At 50.8% G+C, this 13,875-nt stretch overlaps 6 protein-coding genes across 6 annotated transcripts; 3 read left to right on the top strand and 3 right to left on the bottom strand.

Moving 5' to 3' along the window:
- Positions 1-51: 51 nt before the first annotated feature.
- BDQ94DRAFT_176864 (kinesin family protein) lies at positions 52-3,647 on the bottom strand. The gene is made up of 2 exons (XM_026772768.1): positions 3,250-3,647; positions 52-3,191 (listed from the first exon to the last, which is right to left on the bottom strand). Exons 1-2 carry the CDS (start codon positions 3,438-3,440, stop codon positions 350-352), a joined length of 3,033 nt encoding a protein of 1,010 aa, XP_026632245.1. The 5' UTR covers positions 3,441-3,647; the 3' UTR covers positions 52-349.
- A 172-nt stretch (positions 3,648-3,819) lies between these two features.
- Positions 3,820-4,026, top strand: BDQ94DRAFT_132680 (uncharacterized protein). The gene has a single exon (XM_026764105.1). It carries the CDS (start codon positions 3,850-3,852, stop codon positions 4,009-4,011), a length of 162 nt encoding a protein of 53 aa, XP_026632244.1. The 5' UTR covers positions 3,820-3,849; the 3' UTR covers positions 4,012-4,026.
- Positions 4,027-4,225: 199 nt separating this feature from the next.
- Positions 4,226-5,056, bottom strand: BDQ94DRAFT_132679 (uncharacterized protein). Its single transcript, XM_026764104.1, has 2 exons — positions 4,963-5,056; positions 4,226-4,891 (listed from the first exon to the last, which is right to left on the bottom strand). The coding sequence occupies exons 1-2, from the start codon at positions 4,963-4,965 to the stop codon at positions 4,415-4,417; spliced, it is 480 nt and encodes a 159-aa protein (XP_026632243.1). The 5' UTR covers positions 4,966-5,056; the 3' UTR covers positions 4,226-4,414.
- A 179-nt stretch (positions 5,057-5,235) lies between these two features.
- On the top strand, positions 5,236-5,934 carry BDQ94DRAFT_164971 (uncharacterized protein; the record flags this gene model as incomplete). The annotated part of the gene is made up of 2 exons (XM_026770164.1): positions 5,236-5,698; positions 5,777-5,934. The coding sequence occupies 2 exons, from the start codon at positions 5,236-5,238 to the stop codon at positions 5,932-5,934; spliced, it is 621 nt and encodes a 206-aa protein (XP_026632242.1).
- Positions 5,935-8,371: 2,437 nt separating this feature from the next.
- On the top strand, positions 8,372-11,192 carry BDQ94DRAFT_164970 (cyclic nucleotide-binding domain protein; the record flags this gene model as incomplete). The annotated part of the gene is made up of 2 exons (XM_026770163.1): positions 8,372-10,798; positions 10,848-11,192. The coding sequence occupies 2 exons, from the start codon at positions 8,372-8,374 to the stop codon at positions 11,190-11,192; spliced, it is 2,772 nt and encodes a 923-aa protein (XP_026632241.1).
- Positions 11,193-11,242: 50 nt separating this feature from the next.
- On the bottom strand, positions 11,243-13,428 carry BDQ94DRAFT_176856 (Zn(II)2Cys6 transcription factor; the record flags this gene model as incomplete). The annotated part of the gene is made up of 3 exons (XM_026772767.1): positions 11,243-11,783; positions 11,815-13,128; positions 13,387-13,428. 3 exons carry the CDS (start codon positions 13,426-13,428, stop codon positions 11,718-11,720), a joined length of 1,422 nt encoding a protein of 473 aa, XP_026632240.1. The 3' UTR covers positions 11,243-11,717.
- Between the last annotated feature and the right edge of the window lie 447 nt (positions 13,429-13,875).

Raw genomic sequence — 13,875 nt, 5'->3', positions numbered from 1 at the left:
TAGAAGCTTAGTTTAATGCTTACAATTCTGGAGTAAACTCGAGAAGAGGTAGTTGGTAAATGAGGAAAAAAAATTCATCCTGCTATGGTACAAGTGCCGAAACTAATATATGCCTGTGAATAAGAATCACCATCAACATGAAAAGGAAAAGAAAAGTAGACGAGTTTATGAATCTTTCCAAGTTCATATCAAGCACATCAATCCCGTACACACCAGATGAGCAGATCTGATCCCAGATCGCGAGGTCTGCTTCACCAGAAATCAAAAGCATGTGGTATCCTTTCCTGAACACCGTCCGTATTACCTAGACCCCAACAATTAAAACAAAGGGAACGACCGGAAACATCGGTTACCGCAGGGCGAATCCGCCGTTGGAGAAACTCGCCGGGGGCTTCTCCAACTTAGGCGTTGCCATCGCACTGAGTCGGATAGCATCCCGGCTGCTCAGGCTGATGTCCCGGGGCCGGATATCGCCGCCAAAGGTAGTGCGTCGATGCGTGTTCTTCATGATAGGCAGGGTGCGAGGTCCCAACACCCCGGGCTTGCTTTCAATTTCTTTCTCGCCTTTGCCCATCCGCCGGGCCTGAGAGGCCGTGAACATGGTATTCATGGTGTTCATTGTGTTGTTCTCAGTTGGAGAGCTTCCGTAAGTGGCCGATGTCGGGCTTCGTCGCCGGTGGATGCGCAGGGCATTGGCTGAGCTGCCCACCTGAAACGATCCTCCAGAAATCCGTCTCATGGCAGAGGTAATCTTGATAGCATCATCCTTGCTTGCCTTCCAGCTGTTCTTGTCGGATGCCGGGCTGCCCGAGTAGCTGCCACTCGATGTCCGGACCGCGATCCTAGATGGGCGCTCGACGGACGCCCGGTTCAGGAAGCTGCTGCCCTCGATGTCGCGTAGGGGTGACTTTTCGCTGTCGGACAGGGGCAGCGTTGTCGTGGGTGGGGGTGCTATTGGGGAGCTGCTGTTTTTTTTCGTCAAGAACCCGGCCTTGAATCGGTTGTTCTTCTGCACGTTCAGCGTCGGTTCGGGGACAGCCGACACCGGGGGTGACCCGCCTGAAGAAGGGCTGAAGTTGCGAGTGGGCACAGGAATTCCGCGAGGAATGGGCGATGTCCGGGGTAGCTGGGGCTCCGGGCTGTTCTCAGGTATAGTGGTAATTTGCGTCTTCTGTGGTGTCTTTTGAAATTCGGTCAATGTGCCCTCGTGCTCGTCGTCCTTCCATCGTACACTTCTCTTCGTCGGTTTCGCGGCGGGTTTCTTCGGTGAAAAGCTAACGCTCTTTCTGCCGACGTTCAGCTTGCGACGTCGGGGAGATCCCTTCTGCGGCGAAGGCGGCGCTGCTGTTGGAGTCAAGGCGGGCGCAGCCAAGGGTCGGCCCATGGGGACGGTAGTCGCGATGCTCAGCCTCTTCTTTTGCTTGAGGGGACTGGCCTTGACTGGGCTCAATGGCGGCATGGATGGCAAGCTACCATCTGGCTTCACGATGTTGGAGACTGCGGTGGAACAAGAATTGAGCATCTTCGCCAGCATTTTCTGCCCTTGCTCGATGGCTTCTTCCTCACTGAGTTGCATGAGATTTTCAATCTCAGTAATCAGCTCGAACTGTGCTTGGAGAAGCAATTGCACAGTGGCTGCTTCGCCCGCCTTGTCTTGTTCAGCGACTGCCGCCAGGGCCTCACGCTCATGGTTAGCCCTCAGCAGCTCGGCCTCCCGAGTCATATTGACAAAGTCGCTGTTGTCGCTGATATCAAAGTCTTGGAGTTGACGAATGGCGTGTTCCACCGCGGAAGTCATACCGCGGTCCCACGCATTCTTGGCCAGTCGCTGGTGATAATGTTGCCTGCTACTCTCTAGTTCGAGAAGGATTCCTTGTGCTGTCTTCCGTACTGCCCTTAGATTCGACAGAGCATCCTCAGCTTCACAACTGGCGCATACATGATCGAAAGCGCCGATCCACGCGGAAAGCAAACCAATCCGGCGACTGATCTGCTTCTGCTTGATCATGTAGTTGGTTCTCTCCTGTCTCTCCGACAACGAATGATCGTACGCATTGCGAATGCGAGACAGTCCTTCACGAATGACTGCATCCTTCTTTTCGGTTTGCTTCTTGAATTTGGCAAAGGCGACCTTCTCGGAATCCCTCTGCTGTGCTTTAAGTTCGTTAATCAAGGCCATCTGCTCATCAATCTTCACCAGGAAGTCCTTGACGTGACGGTTGACATTGAATACGTTGCGCGTGACTTTCGTCTGAATGTTCTTTGCCCTGTTGGCATAGCGTAGGGTGTTCTGTGTCTCATCGAAGTGCTGACTCGATGGGCTGACACAGACAATCATCACAGTCTTGCAGTTACCACCGAGCGCGAACTTCAGGAGACGGGTCAATTTGGAGTTTCGGTAGGGGACATGGTTCCGTTTCCGAGGGTCGCAGAGGGCATTGATGCAGCTTCCGAGGGCAAGAAGGGACTTGTTGATGTTTGCACCTTCAAACAGTCTCTCTCCCCTGTTCTTGGTTGCGCTGGCACGTTCACTGCCCGCGAGGTCGATAATGCTCAAGGTCGCCATGGTATGGGGCTCGTTCACGTCGGCGTTTCGGTCTTTCTGTGCAATGTTGATCTGAAGGACTGCGTGCGACCGCGAGGAGGTAGCGTTTGCCTCGGTCGGGGACATTGTACGGCATTCGTTACCCCTCATGATCATGTCCATAACCTGCTGTACATTCTGCGGGTGATGGCTTGACAATCCCGACACCGATACCGACTTGTTTGAATCCTCACGGAGCATCAGCCCCCCTTTGCTACCTCCGGGCACAAGAAGATCACGGATAGTCTCGTTATAAATCTCGAGGTAGGAAAGCGAAACCTCGGTCGCCTTCTCTCCGGATCGTTCATCGATGCGTTCGAACAGTTCCTGCATTGTGAGGAAGATAATACCGGGCTGCTGAGCTGTGCCTGTTATGGTGTGAGTCTTTCCACAACCTGTGGCACCGTATGCAAACACCGTCGCGTTGTAGCCATCGAGAACGCTGTCGAGGAGGTTTCGGGTTGTCGATTCGTATACCTCTCCTTGAGAGGCATTCTGGTCGAAAATCCGGTCGAAGGCGAAGGTCTGATCTTTGACACGTTTTCCGTTGGGGACAACACTCTTGGAGAACTTCTGTACAGGATTGTCCTCCGGAGGGTCGAACACACTATCGAATACCCAATTAGATTATTCGAAGAAGACAGCATGGTTATTGGTAAACTCACAGGCACCGGTCATCAATGACCTTGATGATAGAGCGAAGGCCCTTTTGATTGAGCTTTGGTGTCGGTGCTCCAGCTAAAGAGCCGTCACCAAGGAAGAGCGGACCATCTTCGCATTTGGAGAGCTGTGCTGCCTCCCGGATGGTAAACGGTCGAACTCGGACCGCAACGGTGATAGATGAAGCGTCGGCCATGGTGTTTCGTGGGTGACAGCAGAGGCGCCACGTCCCTCTAGAGGAGAGCTATCGCGGAAGAGGATTCAACGCGGCGGGCGGCTATCCAGGGACGTTGCGACGCCCTGTATCGTCGGCAAGGCGAATTGAAGAGGAACAACGAGCTGTAGAAGATAAGAATTGAGGAGTCAACCGTGAAGAATGTTGACTGTGGACCTGGTTTTTCCGTCGGCCCCAGAGATTCCCCTGTTGAGCAACGCTGAACACTAGTTCCAGCTTCGGCCTGACTGTTGACACCCGCTTGTTTTCCACCGCCTTGTTGCTCCGAGCAACCACCCGCCGTGTTGATAGCCCAGATTCTCTGTGGCTGCAACGTTATCGCTCACAACTCTGCTTAGTACTTTGACTCTTGGTTTATTATACACGACGTATGGCTCATAACACCACGCACAATTGTTTCCTGATTGGTCCACTGCTTGTTGCAATGATGGAAATGGCTGAGAATGATTCATTGATCAATACTAATTTGTTGCTTTTTCCGTGGTACATGTCTATTTTCTGTTTACTAGTATCCAATGCAGAGCTTCGGTAAGACAGACTTGACAGGACGTTATTGGCTGTAGTTTGTCCCGCATTTCCATCCTGTCCGTTGTACCTCCATTGCATTGAGCTATGGCTCATCGGGCATCTCTTAGATTGCTGCCAATTTGAAGATGATGCATTGCAGTGGATTCAAATAACGACAACTTCACATGCAGATGAAATATCGTGGCAGAAGAGTTTATTATGTCTAGTAATACTGGAGCCGTTTGCTCAAAGTCGGGATAGATTCTACTTTACGAAGATCTCGACTACCACATCATTGTATTCTGCCCAAAAGAGTGTCATTGAGAATATTGTAAACGCCGCCAATATGAGCCCCGTATCAACCATGCGCCAATCCATGAAAGCGTTGCAGAACTCCACACCAAGAAGCTGTTCCGACAGGGATGAGTTTAATTAACGTCCTCCTCCTCATCCTCAAAGCTCGGGACAATGACATCCCAACCAGGATCCTCCAGCTCCAGGTCAATCATATCCTCGCCCTTCTCCGAGCCCTCCCTGGGCTTCCGGAACCTGAAAGCAATAGGCTGCCCATTCTTAATCTCAGCCGCTTGCAGCGTGAGAGCGCCAGCACCTTTCTTCGCAGCTCCACGTTTAGGAGCGTTATCATCGTCGAATGCAGGCACTTCAGCCTCCAGTCTTGTCCAGCCCTTTTCTAGATCATTCTTATCCACTGCAACACCGAATTCAATATGAGACGGATCATCTGGAACTATATCGCCGTTGATTTCGTGGATCTCGCGGGATTTGAGAGCTTTGAGGAGCGCGTCTTTTGTAGTGGCGATCGTCTCCGATGGCGGGAGCATCAGAAGCACGGTGGTCTTGTGCTTCTTGAAGAGAAGAGTCCAGCTCAGAGGGTCGGGTTGAGACTGTTGGTACACAATAGTTAGCATACTAATATGTCCTATATCCAAATACAGAAAGTAGCCTATGTAGTTACCATAATGGAGGCTGTATATCGTATGGAAGTTATAATCAGTGAGCTGATCTTCAGCGGGACCTCGGAGCTTTTTCGACAAGGCGGCGGACGGAAGTCGGCGAACCAAGCGCTCAGGTGCTTCCCGTTTTCCAGCTGCCCGTGATTTTATGTCCCCGGGGAAAGCTGACACCACCACAACCAGCCACCGACCTCCTCCGCCCACCTACGCATTACCCAAGTCATTAACGACTTTGGTTCGCTCATATCAACAACAATCGCTAGCAGTCATTCGTCATGGCGGAGAAAGGCTGGGACAGATTAACAGGACCTCCCAACGATGACAGCCTCCTATGGAAGATCTGGCACTGGGACAGATTCTTCGAAGCAGACGCGCCGCCCCGACTCGGAATCAAGCTCAGAAAGCGTGTTCTATACATGTCCGCATCTGCCTGGTCTGCCGGTATGATGATCGGATACATGCACGGCAGCAAGACCGCATCCTACCGGTTTCGAGCCGAAAATGCCCATCGCTTTCCCGATGCGGCGCGGGGGTGGTATCAGTATCACAAGTCGAAGAACTACCATGCATTCTTGCAGGGATCTAGTCAGGGCATGAAGATGGGGTTTAGACTGGGTGCTGGTGCTTTGTGTTTCTGCTTGTTGGAGGAGGTGGTGGATTACGCTCGGCATGATCAGAGAGATTTTCTGTCGACGGTTACGGCGGGATTGTCAATGTCGGGAATTTACAGTGTGTTAGGTGGGTTGTACTCTTCTGCTTGATGGCTTCTTGACTTCGGGCTTGGGCTAATGTTGTGCGATTGTTGTTGGTTTCTAGCGCGACAGGATATCTACACGGCTGCTCGTTCGGCCAAGACTGGTCTGAAGTTGAGCTTGGCTTATGGCATTGTGCAAGACGTGCTTGAGTCCTGGCAAGGAACTCGTCCTGCTTATATCGATATCGTTCTGGGAAGTCGTCGCTCGAAGACGGAGTGAGAGCCTCATAATTGCACAGGCACTCTTTGCTGGATGTTTACTGGCTTCTCGGCTTTACGTCCGGTCATCTTTCCCTGGCAGGCGCAACAAAGAAACCCTGCGACGCTCAATATTAGTGAGTCTCTGATCTAATTCAGGACGATCCAAGACATATGCTAATGGCGGACATCCAGTGTTGCAAAAGTAGTTGCAAAAGTAATTGCACACGCCTGCCTCACCATCCCTAGAAATCTCCACTCTACGAACAGAGGTCTTCTGAACCCCCGCGCTCGAACAGTGCTGTCCGAATCTAGCAATACGCCGGACCGACCAACCGACCGACCAGACAGTCGATGGAATCCCTCTACCCTGGCTGTTCATGAAACACAGGATGCGCCGTTTGTAGACAAAACAACCGCACGCGAAGTAACTACAGGCAAGGAGGTGCCTGGGCACATATGGGGTTTATATATGAAGGACAAGAAGAAGCGCGGGGTTGAAAAAAAAATTCTTCTAATGGAGTTGAGGAGTGTTGATACCAGAATATTATCAGACAAGTCAAGTCACGTTCCTCTACTTGGAACTGGAACGATATAATTGGAAACCATCCGAAAGCAGTACTCTTCCGCGTGTCCCAATCACCTGACCAACTCGGTTGATTAAGAAAGATGATGTGCAGCTGCAACTCAACTGGCTGCTTGTCTGATCTCGTGCGCGCACGGATCCTCGACTCCGACGGGCCATTAATGAGCTGACCACCAGTGGTCATTGGCTCTGGTAGGCCGTGAGACCTGGGAACCATGGCGGCCTGGCAAGTGCCGAGAAGGCTTGAAGGCTAAAATAGGGACCGTAATTGTCTAGAAACTCGAGCTGGGATGCATGGTTCCCCCCATGCAGGTGGACAGACGATCGGATCCATGATCGGGATTGCTGTAACTCGTGTCAACCTTACTTGTCTCTTACGTCTCTTACTCTACTTGTATCTATGTTATTGTGTAGTATTTCAGACCCTTGTCCAGGGGCAATCCATGAATTTCTACATAGTATCAGTCTGGCAGCGATCTTCATTCTTGCTTGAGCTACGTATGTAATTTTACGATTTCACCATTTCGTGAGAATGAATCCTGCGCTAGACTAGATTACTGACTTGGACCCACAACAGGTACTTCCCTTGAAGTAGTACTGATTTTTAGATAGTATTGAGTAGTATAGTGTTGGGGACGTATGTACTCGGTACATACCTGTCACTCACTGCCTGACAGAATATCCCACTCTGCTTAATGTTAGCAGCTACTACTAGATCACTTCTATCTTACTATTCATTGGACCAGCAGAGGGAAAAAGCCAAAAGCGCAAAGCACTGGCCGTCCATTCTTTCCAGTCGGGGTCAATATTACAGACCGGTGTTTCCGTTTCGGAGGATGCTCCCCACCCAGCAGAATTGACCACATTCCCGCCAGTTTGACATCTCGAGCATACAGTTTGTTTTCTTTGGAATATCAATGCGAAAAAGAAAGATAGATAGGCATCACTGTGAGAAATGACACCACTTCATGCAAGTCTAGAGTTTAAAAGAACAGTGACAATAATAAATAGTGACAGGACAGAAGATCGGAATCAATTCCTGACGAGAGATCAAATCGTCATTGACTTTGGGGAGGCAATCAGAGGAGCTTCCGGACCGGCGGTGGAGCAACAAGCGCGTTATTTGACGTTTGGTGATCCCCGCTTCGAAAAAGAGTTGCAGCAGCAGACCTTCTTTCTGTGTTTCTCTGGTCCGCCGGCCAGACTGAACCACTGTTGACCATTAATTAGTTGGTTGGTGGTTGGTCTCTACTACTAGCTTAGCTTCTCACCCAAAAGTGCCCCCCCATCATGCTCGCCCGCCCGTCTCCAGAATTATTATTATTATTATTCAGTTTATTGTTGTTGTTGCTCTGCAGGATTCCCGCTCTTTGCCCGTCCCTCTGGCACTGTGTGCCTGTCGCATAGAAGCCAGCTAGAAACCTAGTAGCGAGCTGTCTCTGCTCTTCTCTTCTCATCCTGTCTCGTCTTCTTTCTCCAGCTCAGCTCAGCTCAGCTCAGCTCTCATTCTTGGTCAAGCTGCTTTCTAATCAATCATCATCATCATCATCATCGTCACCTCCATCACCACTACCACTGCTACTACTACTGCTACCACCACCACCGCTACTACTACCGCTACCATTTCATACCCACCACCGCCTTCCCTCCTCGCCCATCTACCCTCCCCCGCACTGTCCGTTCCATCCATCGTCAGCCATGATGCCTTTTTAAGAGCTCCTCTCCCCCGTGATCTCATTCTCGTCGACGTCATCGCCTCCATTGGTCGCTTCGATACCGGCCAACAACTACATGCTGTCTTCTCCAATTTCTTTTCCAATTTCGTTTTGTCCTTGATTGCCCTCCCTGACACACCTCATTCACCCGGCCCATCATGCGGCGCCATGGCAGAGCTAGTGGTGGCTCAACAAAAGCCGTTCACCCCATCTCCGACACCGCATCGCTCTTACATTCGTTCGATTCCATCACCAATCCCAATCGTCCCGTACGACCCTCGCCCTTGACCTCTTCTAATATTCAAGCTCTCCCGTTGGACCTCGTTGATCGATTGCGCTCCTTTCCCTTGTTTCAATCCACGCCCGAATCCTTCCTGGTCGATGTCGGCCAGCATCTGCGCCCACAGCTCCATGCGCCCAACGACTATATCCTGACGGAGGGGGACGAGGCCAAGGCCATCTACTGGCTGGTTCGGGGCGCTGTCTCCGTGACCTCGCGCGATGGCGAGAGTATATATGCGGAGCTTGAACCGGGGGCCTTTTTTGGCGAAATCGGTGTACTAATGGATCGTCCGCGGACAGCAACCATCATCGCCCGCACTCGATGCTTACTGGTCGTGTTAACCAAGGAGGATTTCCGGAAAATTCTCCCTCGGTTCCCCGACGTGGAACGGGCAATTCGCGACGAGGCCCAGGAGAGACTGATGATCCTGGAGAAGAAGAAGAAGGAGACCTCTGTACCATCGGTTGATTTTGTGAGTCCGGTCAGGAGAGGCTCGAAGAGATTGCGGGACACATACTCCGGTGACCTGAACCTCACGGATCAGGACGGCAGAAGCTTGAAGTCCGTCAATAAAAAGCGAAAGTCCCCGAGTCCTGGATTGGCTGATGGATCCTCCAGTGCGCTGGCGAACGGGCTGGTAAATGTCCGTTTACTTCTCAAGGAGCTGCCCCTCTTCTCCGGTTTGCCGCCAGATATCCTCCATTTCCTAGGCCTGAATGCGCAACCGCGCTCCTACCCGCCATTCACCGATATTATCAAGCAGGACTCCCAGGGTCGGGAGATCTATTTCATTGTCCGCGGGGAGGTCGAGGTTCTGTCGGAGAGAGCAGCAAACAATCATGCGCAATCGTTGCCAAATAAGATCGAGCACCCTAGTTTCGAAGTCAAAGCCCGGCTGAAACAGGGGCAATACTTTGGTGAAGTTGTGAGCCTCTCCCTGGCACCACGCCGGACCGCCACCGTGCGATCCATAAGTGCGGTGGAATGTCTGATGATCAGCGGTGATGTACTAGTAGATATCTGGGAGAGATGTCCTCCAAAAGTTCGCGAACAGGTGGAAAGGACCGCCAAGGAGCGGCTTCAAGCAGCGTCTGATGGCGACGTTGTGATGTCAGAAGCGGGAAGCGACGAGCAACCTGCTGGCGAGCTGAGTGTCGATGATAACTTCAAGATGAGGGCGGGCCGCAGACAATCCATGCCTCTTCTAACCTTAACAGAGACTGAGTTAGACAGCACTCCGACTGCCAAAGGTCTAGATGAACCAAGTGTGCTGCGGCCTTCCGATCCGGATCCTTTCCTCAGTGTTGGCCTAGACAAAGTCCGGCTGCGAAGCCGGCGCAGCTCCGTGGCGCCATTGACGCCGGAGGAGGTTTCTGGGGAGCAACAGAGATCTTCGCCCTCATCTGAGCCTAGGTCTACTAGCTCGTCCTTTCTCACGCTTCCCGGGGCCGGTGAGTTCTCAACACCGTCAGAGACGGTCCGTGAGCCACGTCGTGACAACCACGGGTATCTTCCCGATCGGGTCCTGTTGGTTATATTTCAGCATCTCGAGCTTCATGATCTACTTCGCCTCAGGGCGGTCTCTATGCACTGGTCAGAGATTCTCAGCAAGTCAACGGAGCTGCTTCATTACCTGGACCTGAGTACCTATAACCGGTGCGTCACGGATGACGTACTGGTGAAGATCATTTGCCCATTCGTAGGTAGTCGGCCGCGATATATCGACATTAGCAATTGCTTCCATATAACGGACGAAGGGTTCAGCAAGTTGGTTGCGACGTGCGGATCCAACGTTGTCACCTGGAAAATGAAGAGCGTTTGGGATGTCACCGCATCGGCTATTCTTGACATGGCGAGCAAGGCGAACAGCCTACAGGAGGTTGATCTGAGCAATTGTCGAAAAGTTGGGGATACGCTCCTAGCTCGAATTGTAGGCTGGGTATCTCCTGGTCAGCATAAGCCACACGACGAGTCGAAACCGGGGAAGGCGTCTATGAAGCCTACCAAACAGACGGCCGCCGGGACCGTATACGGCTGCCCCGAACTCAAGAAATTAACCTTATCCTATTGCAAGCATGTTACGGACCGGTCGATGCACCACATCGCATCGCACGCTGCTTCCAGGATCGAGCAGATGGACCTTACCCGTTGCACTACCATTACCGACCAAGGCTTCCAATTCTGGGGTAATGCTCGGTTCACCAATCTCCGCAGACTCTGCTTGGCGGACTGCACGTATTTGACTGACAACGCTATCGTGCATCTTACGAATGCAGCAAAGCAGCTGCGGGAGCTAGACTTGGTAAGCTAGATTTACAACGTCTAATTGACAACGGACTAACAATTGGCAGTCGTTCTGTTGTGCTCTGTCCGACACGGCTACAGAAGTACTTGCTCTGCAATGTTCGCAACTGACCTACCTCAATATGTCTTTCTGTGGCTCTGCCATATCAGACCCATCTCTGCGCTGCATCGGCCTGCACCTGTTACATCTTAAACGTCTTTCCGTCCGGGGCTGTGTCCGGGTAACCGGTGCCGGTGTTGAGGCGGTTGCAGACGGCTGCAACCAACTGACATCCTTCGATGTCAGTCAGTGCAAGAACCTCCTCCCATGGATTGAAGGCGACGGACCCCGCAAATACGGGAAGAAGATATCATTTGAGACCGTTGCGCAAAACGGAAGGGTCTTTCGCTGATAGCTCGAGCTCTGCAGCGCCAACCACTACCAACCTCACTTTGAAAACACCTATACTCTACCGTCCGAACCTTTCTCCCTTGATCTTGACCTTACCACGCTCACTCTCTCTTACCTATACTACCCCTTTTTACCATCTGCCACCTTCTCTCCTTCTTACTTTCGTTTAGACTTGCCCTGGTATTGGATCCCCACCCCCCGGAGTTGTGTGTTTTCCCCACGTTCCAGGACTCACGACTGATGATCGTCATGGGTCTCGCTGCATTGCACTGATATCTGGAGCGCATTTACCCCTCAGGCTGGCTGCTGGCTTCTTAGATTTAATTTCTATTCCTCTCGATCGGATGGTTTTCTTTTCTTCTTTTGTTCATGGATGCTTTCCAGGTTATAACGGACTCGGGCATGGGAGGAGTTGGGCTCTGAACACACACACACTCACAGAGCATAGGATGTACGAGGGCACTGGGCTCGATTTTCAATAATACTCATCTTGCATGTTGGAGCTTTATATAGTGTATAACTGAATTTAACTGCTGGGGTCGCTGCTGGGATTGCCCCTTTGAGGGAAGCGACATACTTGTTTCCCACTATACTAACGAATCAAGTAATTGTACTAAACGAACCACTTCCCTAACTCTCAAGTTATTACTGCTCTCCAAAAATTCCCAAATAGCGGCACATTCACTCCCCGCCCTCTCGTTCATCCACCATATATCTAACCTTCTCATACGATTTAACCAGATGCTGAACATTAGCAGCGCAGGTTCATCCTTAGAGCGAAGTGAATTAACAAAGTATTCATTTAGCTCGATCATGAATTTGATGTATGTGCCGAAAATTTGAGCTGAGAGAGATGGTGTTCGAGATGTACGATGGATAGGTGTAGTGAGGATAGAGCATAGATTCTTATACGCGGAGAGATAGACGTTCCTTTCCGGCGTTGTAGTAGATGTTTCTTCAGTAGCACATATAATAGCGAGATGATCGATGATGATATTCCTTATGCCGGTAGTTGTATTTACGGAGGGTCTTTCTTGTTCTTGGTCGTCCTTCTGCTGGTGATGATCGTCCACGAACACAGAATACCAAAATGTACTGGGCACAAATTTCCAATAGGGCTTTAGAATCGTCTGATGAATAGCTTGGACTTTGATCCATGAGAATGCGGCGTCGATGTTGTCTTTGGCTTTTCTTGTGACCCATGAGTTTGATGTGGAGGTGGAGGAGGTACACGCTGGATCTGCGACGACTAGGACGTTCATGAGAAATGCGTTCGAGTGAGCTAGGTTGGCTGTTTCGGTAGATGGTTGGCGGAGGAGGTCGTCTTTGTAGAGGGTTGCGAAGCGGTGGTAGTGGTGGTAGAATGATAGCTCGAGTTTCTGTTGCTCATTTATTTGTTGGTAACCATGCTGGCAGTCCTGATGATGGCGATGTAGGTAGAGCAGATCCCTCGCCGACACAGCCAGAATAGCATGAAGCAGCGAATGCTGTGAGATCGACAGCGGAAGCATATGGTATCTGTATATGGATTGTCGCTTTTCCCCGCCCATCAAGCGGTGGCTGGTGTGGGTATAGAAATGATGGAGGAGGAGCTCTGCCGGAATGATGGTGTTGGCGAGTTGATTGATGCCAGCTAGGGTTAAGGATTTGGGTTGGATTTGGTATATTGGTAATGTCTGCTGGGATTGTTCACCGTCGTTGTTATTGTTGTTGTACAGACAAGCTGCTGTCGTCCCCTTTGCGGCGCATTTCCCACATATTGGTTTGACTTCGTCGCATTTGACTCGTTTCTGCTTGCATGCGGCGCATCCGTTTCGTGATTTGAAGTGAGCCTTTCGTTGGACTCCGGCTTCGATCTTTTGGATGAGTTTCTCGCGCTGGGATAGGACTGGTTTACCATTGAGGCGGAATCGGTGCTGCTGCTGCTGCTGCTGCTGCTGGGCAACATGGAGATTTTGTCTGTATGTGTAGTGTGTAGCCATTCGGCTATCAGCTGGGTGAGATTCCGGGGTTGAGGATTCCCCCGCCAGTCTCCGCATGGTGCTAGTGTGCGCTATCGTAGATAGTCTGGTTAGTGTCGATGGTAGTGGTGCAACAACTGGCTGTACCCCGCATACTCCGCATATTCGGATTGTATGGCTCGGAGACATGGCTCAGAAGTATACCGACGAAGCAGGCGACTCGGTGCTATTGACTATGGAGAAGCAGAGTAGAGAAAGCGAGCAGAACAGCAGCATTATGACTGATAGTCATTCTTCGCAGGTATCAAAAGGGGCAAAAAAAAATAAAAAAAAAAGAAGGTGGATTTTCTGGGGTGGAGAATACGAGTCATTGTTACGATTCACTGTGACCATCGATATATCTCGTTGGTCATCTGATCTTTCTCTTCTAGTAGTATTTATTCCTATTCAGGCTGAAGAAATACAACGTCTTACTTTGTGGGATGTCATGCTAACCCAATCAGGAAATAAATGCAATACGAGAGACCCTTAAGCACTAGCTTCTGCTTGGCCTTCCTGGTCCTGCTGTGGGCTGATATAACATCAAGTCAGGAACAATATCGCTGCCATCTACAAATCAATACTGCAAGCTACAAGTTAATTGTTCCATCATCTTATTATCTCCTTCATAATGCTCCAGGTCTCTATTGGCTATATTAGAGCCGATGAGGATGGCTAAATTAG

This window comes from Aspergillus welwitschiae (genome assembly GCF_003344945.1).
Source record: "Aspergillus welwitschiae strain CBS 139.54b unplaced genomic scaffold BDQ94scaffold_1, whole genome shotgun sequence".
In the NCBI taxonomy this organism is placed as follows: domain Eukaryota; kingdom Fungi; phylum Ascomycota; class Eurotiomycetes; order Eurotiales; family Aspergillaceae; genus Aspergillus; species Aspergillus welwitschiae.
The sequence above is the reverse complement of the archived record's forward strand: the minus strand, read 5'-3'. Positions and strand labels throughout refer to the sequence as shown.